Source organism: Schistocerca americana, chromosome 3 (assembly GCF_021461395.2).
Source record: "Schistocerca americana isolate TAMUIC-IGC-003095 chromosome 3, iqSchAmer2.1, whole genome shotgun sequence".
Lineage (NCBI taxonomy): Eukaryota > Metazoa > Arthropoda > Insecta > Orthoptera > Acrididae > Schistocerca > Schistocerca americana.
The window spans coordinates 436,542,745-436,564,886 of NC_060121.1; the positions used below are offsets into that span (position 1 = coordinate 436,542,745).

Consider the following 22,142-nt stretch of genomic DNA (forward strand, 5'->3'; position numbering starts at 1 on the left):
CATCCATCAGATCCATAGCGGTGGTAGCCAGTGCCAATGGTGAAGGCAGGACAACGTGCCAGGAGGGCACTGACCATGAGGCTGAAATGCACAGGGATGTGGGCATACCCAAGGGCGGTAAGCCCACGAGGGGCTTCACTACAGCACCAGGCCAGGAGGGTGCTATTGCACTCTCTGTGTCATCATCAGCAGGCAGATTCCAGTGCAGAGGAGACAGGGCTGGACCTACTGGTGATGATGGCTGAACCTGAGTGGGAACAGCATACTGACGCAATGGACCCGAGGCCGGAGACAAACTGGTGTCTGGTGCCAGGAAGTTGGAACCCTAGGGCACCACATGTGGAGGGGGCAACCAATGGGATGGGGCCACCTCCACAGCAGGCAACAGTTGGCTCAAAGCAATAGGCAGTGGGGTGGGCTGTGGCAATGGAGGCCACACCTGTGAACTGGTAGCATGTGATGATGAGGGGGCACGGGGGGGGGGGGGGGCAGAACTGATCATAGTGGCATGCCACCAGCCCATCAACCATATGGAGATCATGAAGACAGAGTCCCTGGTGGTGGATAACAGTGACCGGTATCCACTTGCGCCAGTGACCAACCCTCGCACTCACGTCTGTGATCCCAATGGGAAGTGGCCTAATGAAACTGGCCATGGCAGGTGTGACACAGGCTGCGAGAGGTGGAGGAGAAGGCATGGCTGCTAGCTGTGAAGCAATTCAGCTGGGTCTCACTCCACCATAGGCATAAAGCATAGGTGCTCAGAACATGGAGAAGGGCGTCATCCAGCCAAGAATCTGCAACGAACTTTTTCATTTGGGACTTGAATGCATGCACTAGTTGTTCCACCTCACCATTTGATTGAGGATGGAATGGTGGAGCCATAACATCATGAATGCTGTGATGGGAACAAAACAATTAAAAGGTGTGAGAAACAATCAGGGGCCCATTCTCAACACCGGCATAAGCACCCATCAAAAATGCAATGGAACAAACCACTGACTTGTAAGAGGCAGATGCCATAAATTGTTCCAACAGTGCAATGTTCTGTTTGTTATTACTGACCAGCTTCTGCATGACCGGTGTCAATGGCATTAAGCCTAAAGTCACATAGGCTTGAGAATTCTGTAACATCCCTGCAGCACCTGTGTTGATCTGTAGCCAGAGCATTTGGCAAAAAACACTTAACTCGATAAACAATGTAGATGACGTCACAAGCATTGGAGCCACACAGTTTACTTCCATGTCCATATCCTGAACAACCTTCGGTGAATGCCACATGTAGGCAATGCTGCCTTTCTTCTGGCAAGCATTACAAGTAGTCCAGCTCTTAGGGCATGCCAAATGTTCATGATGGCCAAACAGAAAGGACAATATAGAAACAGAGAATGCTGATGCTGGTGCTGTGGTGGTCATCATTGCTTATGCCACCCTTGGCCTGCTTGGCACTGGTCCCACATGCTTGCGGCCGCCACTGCCAATTCCTTGTGCAAGCAATCTGTTGTCCTAGTGGGAACATCTTGTGACACTACTGCCACATCACCCTATGCTCCAATTTGGTAACCCACTGCATATTTGCAAAACTTATGTCAATGTGGGTTTCAAAGAGTAAAGCCTTTTGGTGCCCTTCCTTGTCTGAAGCTAAACAGATATTTGTGTCACACGTGAGAGTATGCATAAGAGTCATTATGGGCATCAGTAATGAACTGACACTTACAGGTGTGGCTGTGAAGTTTGGCAGCCCAACCCCTGTTTCATTGGTTTGGTTTCTTGTGGCATCAGCAGAATACAACTCGCGCTGCTGTGACATGCATTTGTTTGTGATACTAGTTGAACAATAAACTGCATATGTGATCAAAAGTAAGAGTTACTGGTTCTTGTAAGTGGCAAGCTGGCACAGTAATTAATACACCTTAGGTGGAACAAAGCTTTGTACAAATTCAAGTCTATCAAACCAAAAGCCAAAAATACTGTCTGAGTCTTTTTTCATAGCTTCCCAATCCATGGCTGAATCATCACACAGAGGAAAAGTGGATGGATAGACTGACACAGTGGTACCCTGTCTATTAATGAAAGCTGATAATTGGTCACGCTGAAATAAGCTGTTGAATCAGGGCCAGTAACATGGTGTCTGTAATGACTAAACCTGATGAAACCACACTTAAAGACTGCACTCACAGAAACCAATCCAAACTGATTACCAGTTGTGTAGTATTCAAGTTAATATATAAAACTGATACATGTAACACAAATATGGCTTTATTCTTAAATCTCTGAATTATAAGAGATACACAGAACAACTGATGTGAGCAGTATAAACTAAAAGACCATAGTGAGAGTTGAGTTGATGCTACTCCCTGTGTATACAGACACAAGTAGCTAGTAGACAGCTTGGCAGAGGCCATATGCATGCTTCCTACAGGTGGCCTCTAGTGGCCAGCCTGCGCTGATACAACTAGTGGCTGATTTAAGTACACATGTGTGGCATCACTACAATTGGAACAATCACACTTGCATGCGATATAGCAGTATGCAGCAGGCTGCAATAGAAAAGACATTGAATTTTAATCAAGCAAATGAATGAACTGACTTTATCAGAGTATGTAGCACAAGTGATAATTAGTAAGCCTTGAATGAATTTATACAGGGCTATTACAAATGATTGAAGTGATTTCATAAATTCACTGTAGCTCCATTCATTGACATATGATCACAACACACTACAGATACATAGAAAAACTCATAAAGTTTTGTTCGGCTGAAGCCGCACTTCAGGTTTCTGCCGCCAGAGCGCCCGAGAGCGCAGTGAGACAAAATGGCGACAGAAGCCGAGAAAGCGTATGTCGCGCTTGAAATGCACTCAAATCAGTCAATCATAACAGTGCAACGATACTTCAGGACGAAGTTCAATGAAGATCCACCAACTGCTAACTCCATTCGGCAATGGTATGTGCAGTTTAAAGCTTCTGGGTGCCTCTGAAGGGGAAATCAACAGGTCGGCCTGCAGTGAGCGAAGAAACAGTTGAACGCGTGCGGGCAAGTTTCATGCGTAGCCCGCGGAAGTAGACGAATAAAGCAAGCAGGGAGCTAAATGTACCACAGCCGACGGTTTGGAAAATCTTACGGAAAAGGCTAAAGCAGAAGCATTTCTTAAACAGGAGATTGGAAAACCGATGGATCGGTCATGGTGGAGATCATGATCAAAAATTCATGTCATGGCCTCCACGCTCTCCCGACTTAACCCCATGCGATTTCTTTCTGTGGGGTTATGTGAAATATTAAGTGTTTAAACCTCCTCTACCAAGAAATGTGCCAGAACTGCGAGCTCGAATCAACGATGCTTTCGAACTCATTGATGGGGACATGCTGTACCGAGGGTGGGAGGAACTTGATTATCGGCTTGATGTCTGCCGAATCACTAAAGGGGCACATACTGAACATTTGTGAATGCCTAAAAAAAGTTTTTGAGTTTTTGTATGTGTGTGCAAAGCATTGTGAAAATATCTCAAATAATAAAGTTATTGTAGAGCTGTGAAATCGCTTCAATCATTTGTAATAACCCTGTTTGATGGATGAATGAGTATGGATTACCACTTTGCCAAGTTGAGGAAGCTTTTCACTGGAATTCAACGCAGTCTGTATGTACAGCTCTTGAGAAACCAGAAACTGATTAATCCTTTGTTACTATATATTGAGGATACGTACACCAATTCTGCAAGTGCTATAATGGTTCTTCAGTTTAGAGGGAAATTTAGAAGTGGAGGAAAGGTGATAACAGTCTGCCAGACCTATTCTCAACAGTGCTAGAGAAAGTTTTCTAATTCCTAATCTGGAAAAAGAGAAGGAATATATATTAACGGAACTGACCTGAACAGCCCACATTTTGCTGATTGCATTGTTTTATTTGCCCATAGTGAGTAAATAACAATTAATGAAATAACATTAGAACACAAGCTTAAAAGCACGTCTTAAAATAAGGCTGAATTGATGATTAATGAACATATAAAAATTGTGCAGATCAATAATGAAGTCATAGTACAAATTAACGAGTTTTTTTTTATCTTGAGCAGCTGACAACAATTGGATGGATATAAGAGAAGAGCTGTAAACATAAAGAGTAAAAATGTCCTCAGGTGTTTTCATTAAACTTACTATAGCTTTGAAGACTAAGCTTCTGATGTATCTCTTTACAATCAGTGCCGGCCGGAGTGGCCGAGCGGTTCTGGGCACTACAGTCTGGAACCACGCGACCGCTATGGTCACAGGTTCGAATCCTGCCTCGGGCATGGATGTGTGTGATGTATTTAGGTTAGTTAGGTTTAAGTAGTTCTAAGTTCTAGGGGACTTATGACCACAGCAGTTGAGTCCCATAGTGCTCAGAGCCATTTGAACCATTTCTTTACAATCAGTAGTATTACCAGTTCTGATATGTACCAGTGAGACATGGACATTCCACACAAATACCACTCAGACACTGAGAGCTGGTAATGTGGAGAGACATAGATGATGAAAATTAATGTGACAGACAGTAACAAATGAATCATAAGCAGCACAGAGGTGGACAGGACATGTAGGTGAGTAAATCTATGATAGGTGGACAGAGAAAGTACTTGGCTTGATTCCAAGATATAAGAAAAAACTGAGAAGAGATCTAAAGATAGGTGAGTATATACAATTAGAAAACATTAAAGTGCAAAATAGATGTGTGTAGCTGAAGACCATAATACATGGAGAAGTTTGAGTAATCCTTTATAAGGCAGCAGAAGCCAAATAGCTGATGATGACAATGGTTGTGGTGGTGGTGCTGATGAAACTCCAATGGCATGACAGCAGACAATATATTACAATTTTATTGGTTATGAAAATATATGTGAAAACAGCAGAAAATTATAAATGGAAGCAATGTTAATTTCAGAATGTAGTTAAGGATTTGTTGTTAAAACTTACTGCTCAAAGATTTCAGATATTTGTAATGCCTTAAGTAAACTGGGGAAGCACCACAAAACATCAGGTAGTAAACCAAGAGTGTACCCTTTGAGGGAACAGGGAAGGGAAACTGTCCCACCCCTCACACCACGCAGCAAAAATAAATTTTGTGAACTGAACTTACATCCAACTGTGTCAAACATAGAGACATATCAATTTGATATCAGTTTAAATGAAGTCAGGACATGAAATGGATACTGACTAGTGCACCCAGAACTATTCACCATGAAAACTTGTATCTGTTTTCTCATTCACCCCAGAAGTAATATGAAATGCCCCCCACCCCAATCTCAGAGCCTGGATAAACTCTAACAAGAATACAAAGTATTTATATGAAATATGAGTTTTAAGCAAATGATGAAAGAAACACAAGGGAGGGACATATTTTGGATTACCGTATTCACTCAAATCCAAGCCACACTTTTTTTCCGGTATTTGTATGCCAAAAAACTGCCTGCGGCTTAGAATCGAGTACAAAGTAAGCGGAAGTTCTGAAAAATCTTGGTAGGTGCCGCCACAACTAACTTCTGCCGTCGAATATATGTACCGCTACACAGGCATGCTTTGCAGGCACAAAGATAAATACTGGCACCAAAACCTCTGCGTCAGTAAATAAATTAAAAGAAACGGTAGAAGAATGTAAACATTACACCATGTATTCTTTTGTGTTTGCTGCTATCTCATTTAAATCCTGTCTGCCTAATAAACTACAAAACTAGAGTGAGACAACAGCAAACGTGGAAGAATATACATATCACAGCATGTTTATATTCGTATTATTCTTATGCTGAATGGTGATACAGTCAGAAATGAAGCACGGCAACTGACTAGATTTTAAAATCTAAGATGACTCTAATTTTTGTGCAGAATGTAATGTACTAAAGAGGTACCTGCAAAGATTTTCAAACGGAGAAAAATTTTTGCTAAACTCCCATTCAGAACATCTTCTATCATATGCACTCTATTATTTGGTTCTTGTTGATCATTATCAAAGAAAGCAGCAGTGTAAGCAACAACAAACAGCAGTCTCTTGCCATTGTTTCGCTTATGAGATAAATCCTCTACTTTTTATTGTAAGCGGCGGTAGCACGCATGAAAGCAAGTCACGCCGCGAGCGACTACAGGTCGTGGATACTCATTATCAGAATGCGACAAACAATGCATGACAGTGCAGTAATGCATTTTCAGCTTAGAGTGACGTAAACACCCATAACAAAGAGAACTCCATTTATCAGATCAAAACAAAATAAGCAATCTATTCAAACCAGACGAAGCACCTTAACAAGGAAGGGTACCAGTATAAATACAGATGGAGCACCTGGCACATTGCAATGGTTACTTGGTAAAGCTTAACTCTTAAGATTACGACTCGAACCAAACTACTGCAGCAGTATCTTCATCCATTCGACCTAAATTGTGTCTCATGTTACAATGGACCAACTTTGTTTCGATTTGGAGGTGTGGTCTGACTTTTCTCTCCCCATGAATTTTGAGTCTCAAATTTCAGATGCAGCTTAGATTCAGGAAAAAAATTTTTTCCTTGATTTCGAGTCTCATTTTTCAGGTGCAACTTAGATTTGAGTGCGGCTTAGATTCGAGTAAATACGGTAATTTTGGGGAAGGCCACATGACTTCACTTACAAGACAGAAGTAGATGCTAGATGGTATATTGTACATTGTAACTGACATTTGTGAAATGAATGGCATGTCAATAGAGAAATTTACTACACAACACATACAAGAGCCCTTACCAAGGATGTTGACCACATTCGTTCCTATTGTTATTTTGAAACTGCAATAGTCTCGATTTCTCCTCTTACATTAAGATTAATGCTAAGAAACATTAAAAGTCCTCATCCTGGATGCTACATTTTTCCATTTCAGCTAACATTTTGTGTTATGACAAAAATGTCAAACAGTTGAATGTTGTCGTTGTTGCCCATATTAATTTAGAATAGTGCAATGCATTTGATTGCATAATCTATCTATTGTACATATGATTTACTTTATATGTTCGCTTCCATAAATATCTTTCAGTTTTTTGATTGAACCCTTATCTGTCTTTGTTAAGGTCTTGCAGGAGAAACATCATCATCACAATGGCATGATGAATGGTTCAGAAACATCAATGACTGTGATAAATCGATTAGCAGCTAATAACTCTGATATTACCATTACTACAACACCACAAATATCTAATCAGAGTCAGCACAAGAGTTCCACCAATGGCAACTCACAGCACAACAGAAGCAGTCCCACAACTGATTTCCTTGCTGATTCTCCAAGTAAGATTAATGTCTCATTAATTTTATTCTGATATGATGTTTTTATGTTTCCTTTGTTCAGTTTTTATTTACGTTACTTTAACAGTGTAATTAACTACACTTTTTATAGAAATATGCAACTATAACAAAGACACACACACACACACACACACACACACAACACACACACACACACACACACACACACACAGTTATGTTCTCCCAATGTCGTGTAACTAAAGTATTGTCAGGGAAATCAGGTTTGCTGCTTTTTCAGTTAAGATGTCGCCTAGTTATACTTCATATTTATTTAGGTAAATTGGGTGGATGCACTTTTAATAAGGAGAATAAATTTATTTTGTGTTCAATAGACTTCAGGGTTATCTGCTGGAACATTACTGCCCATAAAATGGCAGATATATAAGGGCTGATAATCAAGACAGTTAGATAACAAACAAATGGTATAGCTAGATAAGAATACTTTGAATTTATTTTAATATTTTTGGGTGGTACTTGGTCTGCTGCTATTAATCTGTAGACAAGGTTTTTGAAAATTTTTAAAGTAAAATACTTAACTGAAAATATATGCAAAGTATATGTGGAGCTCTCATTCCTCTCACCACTAAAAGGTTATAAACAATTGTAGTATATAACTACATATTTTAGATAGTCACATATCCATCAACAAATCTGAACCAAAAACACGGGAAGAAAAACTACATGTCACTAATGCAGATTTTATCCTATACATAATTCCGTGGTGGCTGGCAAAGTGGCTCACGTGTGTCATACAACTGTGTGTTTAATCCTTTATGACTGACTGGCCAGTCTGCTTATATCTCCATCTGATGATGGAGATATAAGCTTCAAAACTTAGCTGTGCAATAAAAAGATACAGTATTTTCAACTACAGTGGATTTTGAATTTGATCAGCATGACCCTCAGTTGTGGAAGCTCTCAAAATCAGAGTTTGTGCTCACATACAAGTGGTATACCAATAGATGGGAAGTATAGGTCACATATTAATACTTCTGATAATCCACACTCCAAAGTCAAGCTGTATGTTCTCAGTTAATGGTCATGCTATATTTTCTTATCTCAGTGTGAGTAAAGACCACACATTAAAAAGTCACACAAGTCTTTCATGGATCTTTGTTTCTGTGGTAGACACACTTTAGTGGGGAGACACAAACAGTGGCAATGAAGATATATAATTAATTTTACTTGTGTTAACAAAAGCATAAAAAAGATAACAAATATTAATTTATATTTTAATTCCTAGAAATGTGATTGATTATTACTACCAGTGTTAGGGAAATTTTCTTTCATTGCATTTTACTTCATGAATAATCTGTTTATGGCTGTCAAAATCTAGCTGATTATGTGTCAAATTTCTGGTTCTGAAACCAGAGCAGTGTAAAAAACTAAAGTGACAGTTTGTGTATCATGCCTGCTATATAAAGAACTTTTAAAAAGTAATGGTACTATAAAATCATTAATCAAAAACTTCTACCTACATACTGAACAGAATATAACCCATATTTACCCTTAATATTCCTCTGTGAATCACCACATTATGATATCATGCTGCTAATATCAAAAGAATTCCCTCCATTCTGGATGAAATGCTTGATGAGTAGAAAGGAAGCAACATATTAAATGCTTCATAAACCCTATGCTATTAAAAATTCAGAAGGTGCTATCCTAAGTACTGGTGATAGACACGTATTAAAGTATAAAAAACTCCTGTGGGAAGAGAGGAGGATATATTGGTGAACGTTAGAAAGGAGGGGCAGATCATTCTCACATCAGAATGAGAGAACAGGTGGTAGTATTAACACATATTAATTTGTGTATCACATATTGATTGCAAACATTATAAAAATATAATTTTAAAGACATAACTAACTTTAATGTAAATATGTCCATTTGACATAAGTAAAAAATGAGAACTTTTATGTTGTATGATAATGCCATAACATATTAAGAACCAATGTCTTATACCTGAGACCATCAGTTCTGTGTATGATGTAACATCTTTCTTCACATGAAAGAGAAAATCATTCTGTTTTCATTGACTGTATTTGCTATTTATGATTAAATAATAAATTTTTGGATGATTGAATTTGCTTCAATGTTTGTGGTCATAGATCAACCAACAATCAATCAAACAAGTGGCAATGTCGTTGATGGCATTAACTTGGATGAAATCAAGGAATTTGCCAAGGCTTTCAAGCTGCGTCGCCTTTCTCTGGGTCTTACTCAGACACAAGTGGGACAAGCTCTCAGCATCACAGAAGGTCCAGCATACAGTCAGAGTGCCATTTGCAGGTTAGAGACTACACTCAATTTTTCATTTCTAATGCATGGTGTATTAACAACCTCAGATTCTGTGGCCGATCAAAATATGTACATGTTTCCTCTATGCAGTGTAGCTAGAATTTTATGGACACAATATCACATTTATGGGACAGTGCTCCAATGGTTTAAATCATACCTAACTGGAAGAGTACAGAAAGTTGAAATAAGCAGTTCATGTAATATGCAAAAAACTGGTGATTTCTCAAACTGGGGAACAATCAAGAATGGGGTGCCACAGGGTTCAGTCTTGGGTCCTCTGCTGTTCTTAAAATATATTAATGACTTGCCATTCTATATTCACGAAGATGCAAAGCTGGTACTTTTTGCTGATGATACAAGTATAGCTATCACACCCAACAGACAAGAATTAACTGGTGAAATTGTAAATGATATTTTTCAGAAAATCGTTAAGTGGTTCTCTGCAAATGGTCTCTCATTAAACTTTGACAAAACACAGTATATACAGTTCCACACAGTAAATGGAATGACACCATTAATAAATATAGACTTTGATCAGAAATCTGTAGCTAAGGTAGAATATTCAAAATTTCTAGGTGTTTGCATTGATGAAGGGTTCAACTGGAAAAAACACACTGATGATCTGCTGAAATATTTGAGTTCAGCTAATTATGCTATTAGGGTCATTGCAAATTTTGGCGATATACATCTGAGTAAATTAGCTTACCATGCCTATTTTCATTCTCTGCTTTTGTATGGCATCATATTCTGGGGTAACTCATCATTGAGTAAAAGAGTGTTCATTGCACAAAAGTGTGTAATCAGAATAATTGGTGGAGCTCAACCAAGATCATCCTGCAGACACTTATTTAAAGAGCTAGAGATCTTCACTGTAGCCTCACAAAATTATATATATATATATATATATATATATATATATATATATATATATATATATATATATATATTCACTTACGAAATTTGTTATTAACAATCCAAACGAATTCAAAAGTAATAGCAGTGTACATGGCTACAACACTAGGAGAAAGGATGATCTTCACTACTCAAGGTTAGATCTAACTTTGGCTCAGAAGGGGGTAAATTATGCTGCCACGAAAGTCTTTGGTCACTTACCTAATAGCATCAAAAGTCTGACAGATAGCCATATAGCATTTAAAAGGAAATTAAAAGAATTTCTTAATGGCAGCACCTTCTACTCATTAGATGAATTTTTGGATATAGTAAGTGGGTAATTTCCCCAACCCCCACAAAAAAATTAAGTTCATGTAATATTTTGTGCAATGTAATACTTGTATAGACCCCTTTTATTAACCTGACATGTTCCACATCATTACGAAGTGTTGTATTTATGATCTATGGAACAAGTACTAATCTAAATCTTTACGATCCTCTCAAAATTCACTGTTCTGTAGAAACTGCAAATCATTAGTAAATGCAATGAAAGGTTATGCAAAGCTATTGCCATGACCAGGTTTTTACTAGGAGGAAAATTTTGGCTGCCTGCAGTTCATGGACATTAAGCTAGCTGAAAATGGAACTGTACACCAAACAGAATATTGTTATGTTTGTTCTCTACACTTGATGATGATCTTTTAATGACTCATATGAACTTTGTGTAGAACAAAATAGTATGAAATATGAAACAGGGAAACACAGTACATGAAAAACCATTTTCTCACATTGACTAGAAGTACTGCAGTGATCGTCCTATAAATAAAATTCTTTTATTATGTTTTGCAGTGTTTGGTCACACAAACACTGTGATACCATTTGTGCAACTTGAAGCTAAACAGTACTATAAACGACTTTCAACTATTTTCTTCTCTACCAGTACATACATAAAACCTGATTCTTCCAGAGTTTCAAACAATTCCTTTCCTAACTGAATTCCTTTATATTCCTACATCTTTCCCACATCACTAGTGTTCTGAACATACTGCTGTAGAGCTGATTTCAAAATTTTGTCACACAATGCAAAACAGAGTCATAATCTTATAACTGTGCTTAATTGCAAACACAGTTTAGGAAATCATGACATCACATTGTCCTCTGTAATATATTTCAAGTTTTATTATATGTTGTTCAAATCTTTAAAAGTTGTTGATTTACTCACAGGCTTAGGAGCCTGTTGTTTGATGTAAGTAGGGCAAGACCTGATGCTAAAAGATCATTTCTAACAAAATTCCTGTTGAGTTGTGGTATTTAAACTGGTGCATCAGATTTCGCTTCTCTTATAAATGTAAGATATCCCCTCGATACATTGTGGTCATTTCCTTTATCTTTTGGAGTCCTCCAGTATCATATCAATGACACCATTTTCTGACAGTAGGTCAGTTTGCAGAAGTCCAGAGATCACGAGGCATGTCTGGTACTTCTCCATACCAGTGTCCAGTACAGTACATTATATCATGTCAGATTTATTTTTGTCATAATGTTAAGGTACTGATTTTAAGATTGTATGTATCCTATGCATCCTGTGCATGCAAGGTCTGAGGAAACACTATACAATTGCACAGATAAGCTGATAACAGTTTGTATGAACAGAACATTGTACAACTTTGTAAATGTGTGTTTTCGTGTGCAAGGAAAAGCAGAAGACAGAGAGAGAGAGAGAGAGAGAGAGAGAGAGAGAGAGAGAGAGAGAGAGAGAGAGAGAGAGGTTAAGGAGTAGAGGTGTGTGTTGATATCAGAGTAGAAGCTTGAAAGTTAGTGCAATGTTCTGAGCTTTTAAGCATGCCTTTAAATCACCAAACATTCATTTGCAGGTGTGTTGTCTTCCTTTGTTTTTTGTTTCTGTCTTGTTTGTACCATGGAATTTAGACTGTCATAATATCAGTTTGACAAAGAGAACTTTCCTGAGGGACAATAACTAAAACTGTAGACCATTAGCAACTTTCATGTAACAGTGTCAGCAAAAACAGATTATGAAGAGTGAATTAGAGTTCCAGATTAAAACTCTTTTCTGCTAAGACCTTCTCCATGTTCAGAAGACTGCAGATATTTTTATCTATGTAGCAAGAGTTTATGGAGCCCCATAGCACATTCTTTAAATTCTCCAAAGGCAAGGAATGACTGAAAAGCAGCCTGACAATGCCTTTGCGCCATATGTCCAAATTGCAGTGCATATGTAAAGACATGTGAATGTGCATTATGGTTGAAGATGACAGTACAATCTCTCTCAGTATCTCCCTCATCCGTTAATGATTACTGAATAATTTTATTAGTGCTATATGTTCTAAATTTTAGCATTTACTATCCAAGAAGCCCATGTTTAAAATGCAGTCCAAGTATACATACAAAAGCATTTATAACTAATGAAAACACATTCTATAAACACACTCTATAACACATTTTGAAAACAATAATGTAAATCTGCATCCAGATTCTGCAAGGCACTCTAAAGTACACACAGAGGGGTCGAAAAAAATGTTTCCACTGTTTAAAAGTCCATAACTGGCAAACTGACTAGTGGAGTTGTCTCATCTTTGGTAGTGTAATAGTTTGTAGTTCCGGCAATCACCACACAAGCGTTGTATTGCGTTGTTTTGTTTTGTCAGATGCCAGTCACCAGATAGTCAGTGTTTTGTTCTTAGTTGCACCTAGTTACTCGAGTAAACATGGCTGGTGCAAGGCTTACATTCAATGAAAGGAAGTCAGTTTTGAAGTACAAGGAAGTCAGCTTTGAAGCACAAAAACATTAATGAGGTTCAATGGCGGTGGCGAAATAAGTACCAAACAGAGCCACCAATACGTTTAATGATTTGTTGCACTCAAGACAAATTTGAAGCCGAAGGCTGCATTAAAGATTTACACAAATAATGATCTGGATGACCTGTAACAGTAACAAGGCCAGCTAACTCCTGTCATGTGTTACAACAATTCACTTGCTCACCACAGAAATCTGTGAGACAGTGTGCTCATCAAACTGGAGTGAGTCACTCAAGTGTTCGGCGAATTTTGAAGACAGCAAAGTGGAAGTGCTACATCCCACGATTGCTACACGCAATGAACGAGGACAACCCAGATCATAGAATGGAGTACTGCGAGTGGTTTACTAACAGGGTGCGCAATGATGAAGAGTTTGCAGAGATGATTGTGTGGTCTGATGAGGCACAGTTCAAACTCAATGGTACAGTAAATTGCCACAATTGCATCTACTGGGCCACCGAAAATCTGAACAACCATGTAGACAAAGCCGTGAATTTTCCAGGAGTAAATGTGTGGTGTGGGTTGTCTTACCAGGGCTGGATTAGGCCATTCTTCTTTGTTAGCACAGTTACCGGTGAGATGTATCTTCAGAAGCTTCGGACATCCATTTTACCTGCCATCCGAGACTTGTATGGAGATGGAAGAGTTTACTTTCAACAAGATGATGCCCCAGACCACTACCAAAATCATGTTAGGGCATATCTCGACAAAAATCTACCAGGAAGATGGATAGGCCGTAGACGTGCTGTGGAGTATCTACCACGTTCACCAGACCAACTCCTCTGGGGAACACTGAAGGATGTCGTTTATTGACAAAAGCCATGCACAATGGATGAACTTCAGGAATCCATCATAAATTCATGTGCAAATATCCAACTGAACACATTGCAGTCAGCAATTTGGGCTGCAGTTTTGCGGCATTGTTTGTGTGTGGATGTTAATGGTGACCATTTCGAACACCTACAGTGATATCTTTAAGTTGGACTTTAAGTTACACTTTCACCAAAAATGAGACACCTCCATAAATTAGTTTGCAAGTTATGGACTTGCTGGGGAATGAAATCACTCCTCTCAAACAGCAGTCCAACACTTGAGACACTGTACCAATTTGTGAGATCAATGCAATGTAACAGTTGTTGCATGTTTCAACCATGTGCACCAATAAAAGTAATGAAAATACTTTAATATATTGACTTTTTGTCGACCGTGGAAATAAACCAGGAACATTTTTGTGCAGTATTTTTTTATAAGTTTGCACTGGATTTTAGTGTAGATCATTGCCTTGAGCCTTTACATTGGCTATTTGTGGATGCTTTTTCTTCATTGACCATTGTTATCCATTGATGCAGTGAATTAAGAGATAAACAAATCTACTTCAAATGAAACATCTCCTCCCAAAGAAACTGCACTTTGTGTACTCAGAGAAAGATTGAAGAGGAAGCCTACACCCATTAGTGCATAAAATTTATTGTTTAGGCTAAACTGGTGGGCATTGTTAAAATCTCCCACAAGAGCCTTCTTGTTAGGAAGTCGTGCAGTGAGCAGATAGCACATTATTCAGTTCACAAAGTCCCGTCAACATCAGCTTGATCTGTTTAATTCTGGAAAAATGAAATTCAGTATTAGAAATTGTAATTGATGACTCAGTTTCAAGAGTCAATGCTGGTAAACATGATGGGGAGACCTTCTCAGTGACCATTTTTGCGTTTTGTCCATTGGAAAAATGAATTCAGAAATAAATAAATTCACTTCAGATAAAGGTTAATTCACATGTTTAGATACATCTTCTGTAGAAAATGCACTTTATGTGCTCAGAGAAAGATTGAGAAAGACAGATGACACTCATCTAACAAAAGGAAAGTAGGAAATGTGTGTGTGTTTAGGGGGGGGGGGGGGGGGGGGGGCGGATGGTGCTTACTGCTTCACTGTAAGTAGAGACATCAGCACAATCACACCTGAAGAAGGTACAGCTATAAAAATAGACTGGCATAATGGGGTATGTGTTCCTAGGTTTTTTTAAAAAAGAATCTGGGGGAAATTCAAAGGTTTTATTGTGTCGGATATTGTTTGATCACAACAATGTAACAACTCAAAGTGCAGCCAAAACATAAATTTCTGGATGGTTCTGAAATATAGACACACTGAATCCCTCTCAGAGCCAACATCTGGTCACATCTGATTTATTTATGTTTCCAAAACTTAAGATAGCATCCAAAGGCAGTGTTTTAGCCCTTGGAAGCATTTGTGTGTGCTAGGAAGCATTCCTAGGAGGCATATATGTACAAAACACAAAAGCATAATTTTAGAAAATACTACACAAAGTTTTAAAACAAGAGAAGAAATTCAGATTATACCTTCAAAATTTTCAGAGTGAACCTCATACAGGCAATATTTGTATCTACATTGCTGGAAAAAAAAATCACAACACCAAAAGATAAGAAATACAGAGTAATGAAATTTCAAGAACACATTTGTCTAGTTAATGTAAGGGCAAGAAGAGCTATAGGAAACGTGAAATGCTGGTACATTAAAAATGAGTTTAACTGCCAGGAAGTTGAATGCAAGTATGCAGATGTGCATGACTTGTGTAGTACTGGTGCTAGATATCAGTTTGTGGGATGGATTTCATGGCTGTTGCACTTGTTTGGTCAATACAGGGATGATTAATGGTAGTTGTGGATGACACTGGAATTGTCCTCCGATTATGTCTCATATGTGCTCACTTGGAGACAGATCTGGTGATCAAACAGGCCACTCTGTAGAGAATGTTAGTTTATAATAGCTTTGTGTGGGTGAGTGCTTTCCTGTTGGGAAACACTCCTTGGAATTCATCTGGGGTCAGTGTAAAGCATACTGCAGGTCATCCTTGAAAGTAACCTATTTGTAACAGTTCGTTGTGTCACTGTGGTGCCAACCGGTGCTCGGATTGCTGCTGCAGATCCAGTACAGTACATCAGAGCCGTGTGTCGACCGTAGTGGTCTTCCCTCTTGGGAACACCACACAGTCGTTTGGAGCCTGGTCTTCTTGCGGCCATACCTTTCCATGACCACCACTGCCAGCAATGATGTACAGTGGCTACATTCTTGCCAAGCCTTTCTGCAATATCACAGAAGGAACATCCAGCTTCTCATAGCCTTATACATGACCTTGTTCAATTGCTGTGAGGTTCTTATAATGGTGTCTTTGTTGCTTTAAAGGCATTTTTGACTAGCATCAAATCACCAAGTCCAATCTCAGAGATAAACTAATACTCATGACCATTACAGTGTGTACGTAAACCAAACCTGATTTACATCCTCATAGTGGCACTACTAGCACCAGTCTAATGTGACTGGTGTGAAATTTGAGTCATCATCTTTCAATAGTAGAAAAATACCTACCAGCATCTATGTCCCACATCTCCTTCTTGGTGCTGCAGCTTTTTTTTGTTGTTGTCAGTATATATACATTTAAATAATTTGATAGATATTCAGAGCTCCTGATAAACCCAAAGGGAGAAAAGGATATCATGTAGCTTAAATGCCAATCTGAAATAAAATAATGAAATGTGAAAGAATTAAAGAGACTTAAACTATGCAATGATACAGTTATGAGAAGGGTAATGTACAGACTACATTGTTTTGATGAAGCTGATGTTATGTAATTCAAATTTCTATTTTGGCCACCTATGTTTTAAGTCTTTTTTTTTCTTTAGAAGTTATCCAGTTCTAGAAGAAGACACTAATTTTGAATAGTTCTTATACCATTATCTTTTTCATCTAACTCTGGAACTTTTCAATTGCACTTCTACATCTTTCGGCTATCTTCACTTAAATCATTAGTTTGTTCAGAATAGTCCTATTATACCATTGTATAGTATGTTTTGGGGCACAGTGAAAAAAAAAAAAAGAAGAAATTTTCATATTACCATAAGTGCATTGATGACATCACATTTGTCCAGTTGCTCTTAAAAACTTGTGGATCTTCGCTTGCTTCCATTATCTGTAGTGCACATTGGTGAGAACATTTTATGAACACTTATGTAAGTGTGTCTCTTTGAGGCTCACATTCTTGCAGGCTATAATAGGTTTTATTATTACATTCAGATATACTGTTAATGTTCTTTCAAAAAAACGTGGATGAAATCTCAAATCATTCAATATGAATCAGGCAGGTCTAGTTACCAGAATGAATTTTCACTCTGCACTTGAGTGTGTGATGTTATGATACTTCCTGGTAGATTGAATCTGGGACCTTTGCTTTTCACGGGTAAGTGCTTTGACAATTGAGTATGACTCACGACCCATACTCACAGCTTTACTTCTGCCAGTACCAGTTTGGAAGGTAAGAGATGAGGTACTGGTGGAAGTAAAGCTGAGAGCGTGGATCTTGAGGTGTACTTAGGTAGTTCAGTTGGTTGAGCACATGCCCACAAAAGGCAAAGGTCCCAAGTTGGAGTCCCAATCTGGCACACAGTTTTAATCTGTCCAGAAGTTTTATATTTTTGTCATAATGAAATTAGGGCCATACATGTAACCAGGCAAAGCCTTCACATATTAATCTTTTGGTACAAAGGTGTTATTAGCATATGTTGAGAATTTGTACCCATTGATGTTGCTAGCCCTATTTATTTTTGTTCATTTTGGATTTTATTCCTAGGATCTTTCTACAGCCCGCTGCTAATATTTGCCTAATGCACTAGCAAACAGTACAGCATTCATTTAATTTCAGTTGTAGTATTCCTTTTATTTCATCCATAACACAATGTTTTTCTGCCATTTTGGAACACACTTCTCTGTTTCATAGTAACCTATACAAACAAATTCTTAATAGTAATTGGGAACAGTGTAGAAATTAATGCAAAATCAATGTAAATTGTTCCATGAAATTACAGCTATTTATGTTTCCCTTTTTTTAAATTCTAATCTATCCATCACATACCGCCATATGGTGGCTTGCAGAGTATGTATGTAGACATTCACAGCCATCTTCAAAATGTCTGAAACTACCTGGAGAAGATTACTGACTCAACTGCAGAGAGAGAGAGAGAGAGAGAGAGAGGGCATTAAATTGAATGGTGGACAGCCACATTAGGTAACTGGAAGGAACGATAGGATGATGTAAATACTGCTCATTCATATCCACAGTCTAAGGAAAAGATAAATTGCTACTTACCAGAAAAATGTCACTTTAAGTTGCAGACAGGAATAATTATGAGACACATATTAGCTTTTGACCATAGTCTTTTCATCACACACACACACACACACACACACACACACACACACACATGCCATCGCGCGTGCACCCACCCACCCACACACACACACACACACACACACACACACACACACACACACACACAGTCATTCATACTGTTAAGTGCACCTCATGCACACATGACCCTCATCTGTGGCAGCTCAGACCAAATGCTCATTTTGGTCCAAACTGCTGGAGATGATGCTTCCTTGTGTGATTGAATGTGTGTATATTTCTCTTTCTTTTTCTGATGAAGGCTAATATGTAAGTGTCTTTCAGTTGTGTCTGTCTGCAACTTAATGTCTCATCTTTATGGTAAGTAGCAGTCTCTTTTTTCCTTATGTTGTTGATATTCCAACCAGGAGTTTCCATTGTTTGATAATTCCTGTCCATCATACTCATAAATAAGTAAAAAGCTTTCATGATAGCTTTCGTAACATCTGTGTGAATTTTATCATACACACAAGAATGATATAAACCACATCTTTATACTCATTTCCAATTTGTTTCTGTTATTTGTAAATTTAGATGAAAAAGTTCTTATCCATTGCACTTTGTAAACAAGAATAGATGTACTGCATAACTTATAGTAGTGTCAACAATTATGAAAAGGATAGATTGCTACTCACTGTAAGGGTGACACACTTGAGTTGCAGACAGGCATAATGAAAAGATTATTACACACTGAGCTTTTGCACAAAGCATCCTTCAGAAAAGAAAGAGAAACACATGCACATTCACACAGACACACCTCACGCACCTATGGCTGCTGTTGTGCATGCATGAGGTGCACCTCCTTGTGTGAGTTTATGTGTTTTTCCCTTTTCTTCTGAAGAAGGCTTTGGCTGAAAGTTCAGTGTGTAACAGTATTTTTATTGTGCCTGTCTGAAATTCAATGTGCCTCATCTTTATGATGAGTAGCAATCTATCCTTTTCATAACTGTTGATGTTCTGACCAGGCCTTTACATTATTTATGGTAAGATAGATATCATGTCAGGTTTGATGGTGCTTTCTTGTCTCTCAGTTGTATGTTTAACTGTAAGGAGATTGAAAAAAATTAATTTATTTCATAAACATCATTACATTTTGTATGAAAAGTATGGGGCTACAAGTTTTATGAAGAGGGTTTGTCAAATTTTGCATTGTTAGTGGTAGAGAGCACATACTGCTGTGAGTGAACTAAATCTCAAAGCTAAGAAACACAAAAGATTGTTTTATACTAAAATACTAAGCACAGCAGTTCAAGCCAACACTACTAATGTTACCCGAAGGTAAGCATCTTCCTTTAAGCAAATACCTCTAAAGGTTCAATTTCTGTGGTATCTCTGTTGACAGAATATGACATTGATGAAATAAATTAAATTAAAAAGCAATACTGAGGTAAAGAAGTACTCAGTGTTCATGAAATTTCAAAGAATATCTCATTTAATTTCAAACTCATTTATATGATGCTATGAAGTGCTAGAACTTACTGAATATATCACGAAAATTATTTTTAGTGCATCTGGTAATGGGCTGCGAAAGTTGGAAAGTGAGAGCATTTCTTTTTATTTTGCCTGTAAATGAGAAATGTTAAGAGAATTCAATCATGATTTGCATATCTTCAAAATTGACCCCTATGGAATTATTCCAACTCCATAGAAGGAAAGGTTTTGGGCACAAAAGAAGAGATCTAAAATCTGATATTAGTTATTCAAACCAAAATCGGAAAGCAACTAGTATTTATAGGTGACTGCTGAATTAATGTAATGTGTTTCTGGAGATTAGTACTGTCTCTTTAGCAACACACTAACATGCAAGATGTATAAACTTTCATTCTTATTAATACAGAATTTCTTGGTAAGTCTGCCAGATGTCACATTCCTCCCACATTACCATATAATTGTGTCTGCAGTTTTACAAGAAGTTAATAATATTAGTATGGCATGTGTTGTGGCAAAAAGTTAAAGCAAGTGGCAATAAAGTTCTCAGTAAGTGTGTTTTACTCTGTCCCCAGTGCCCTGGCCACTCAGATGTACTGTGCTGCACACCTTGCGTCACAGCAACAGGCTATGTACGTGTTATTCTCATACGTTTGGTTATCTTCTTTACTTCTACTGCACCTAACATATCTTACTGTTTCAGCCTAATCCCTTTCACAAATAAATTAAAACTTACAGCACGCAAACTTCAAACAACTTAAGCGTAATCTTCACAATAAAGTGGATTACGTTTTTGTTGGAAAAGCCAATACCCCTCCACTCACTTTTGTTTTGATGTTTTTTTATTGTTTGGAATGCTGTTTCATATGATGTGCCTGTTAATAACAGACTGGAAAGAGGAAAATTATTTAGACAGTAAAATTTCACAGTCCATTACATTGTGATGGTTGCAAGGGATTTAGCATTGGATTTTTAAACATTATATAAAATTAAATTTCCTAAGATTTTTGACACATCATTTGATTTATGTTTATTTCATCAGTGAGCCAGGGCATTGGCATTAGTGAATATTTTTTCAGGGTTGCCAACATTATTATTGAGTAAAATGGAGATTCTGTGCACTACAACAGTAACTTTACTTGTTCAGTTGATCATCAATATTTCAGTAGAATTTACAGTCAGCTTTAATAAACATGACAGTTATGAAACTGAAATTGCTTGGCAACCCTGGATGTTTCTTTTATGCATGTAGTACGAGTCTAGTTGTTCTGTAAATTGGTGCATGTCAAATAATTTATACAATCTTCTTGCCTGGCCTCTGAGTAACCATTTCAGCTTAATTCCTTTTTAGTGCTTCTTGTAACTGCATGTTGCTTTCATAATATAAGTGATTTTGCTACCTGTAATCAGAATTATTTTCTTATGTTTTTATAAATTAGATGTGCATGTATTTGGTAGAATTTAGTTTGCTATGTGGCTTTTTTACTCGACGTCAATCAATCATTAAGAGCATATTTATAAGCAAAATTATTTTATTTTATTTACACTGATTTATGGCAATGCAGAAACAGACTGCAGTAAAGATTCTTTATTATATTGTAGGGAACCAGATTAATTTGCAAAAGACAGCACAGAATACATACAATTTTAAAAGAACCTATCTTAGAGAAATTCATGATCTATGAAGATCTATATCTGAAAAAGACATTTGTTTCTCTAGGTGTCAATTTACGCAGTGTTTTCCTTTTTCCCTACAAGCAGATGCAATATACTATACATACATATCATGTAACTGTTTTGATAAAAAGTTGATTCAACTAAAAAATGCTTATATCTAATATTACCATTCACTAATTACAGTTCATCTATGAGATTAATTATTTGAACAAATTGCATTCACTTTCATTTGACCTACAACATGTTTTAAATGAGATGTAATACATTCAAACTCGGCTAATGATAGTTTTTGATAAGGAGAGCATACAACAAAGCACTGTACCTATGAGAACTGTGCTTTGAATGATTAATTTCAGTTTACAGAGAAATGAGCAACTACATTTTAAGACAAAAATATTTCATAAATTGTAACCACAGTATAAAAGAAGAACTGAGTTAGGTAGCCACCTTAACAAATGTGGCTTCCCTGAAAACATTCCAGGTATATCCTGTGATGATTGAGCAAT

The 22,142-nt window shown here is 37.6% G+C and overlaps 1 protein-coding gene across 1 annotated transcript in view; it reads left to right on the forward strand.

The window, feature by feature from the left end:
- The window catches only part of LOC124606143 (POU domain, class 6, transcription factor 2), a 225,594-nt gene that overhangs the window by 195,007 nt on the left and 8,445 nt on the right, over window positions 1-22,142 (forward strand). Inside the window, exons 8-10 of the mRNA XM_047138108.1 lie at window positions 7,058-7,271; window positions 9,401-9,581; window positions 20,535-20,591. Coding sequence (XP_046994064.1) covers window positions 7,058-7,271; window positions 9,401-9,581; window positions 20,535-20,591 — 452 coding nt within the window. The remainder of the gene's footprint in view (window positions 1-7,057; window positions 7,272-9,400; window positions 9,582-20,534; window positions 20,592-22,142) is intronic.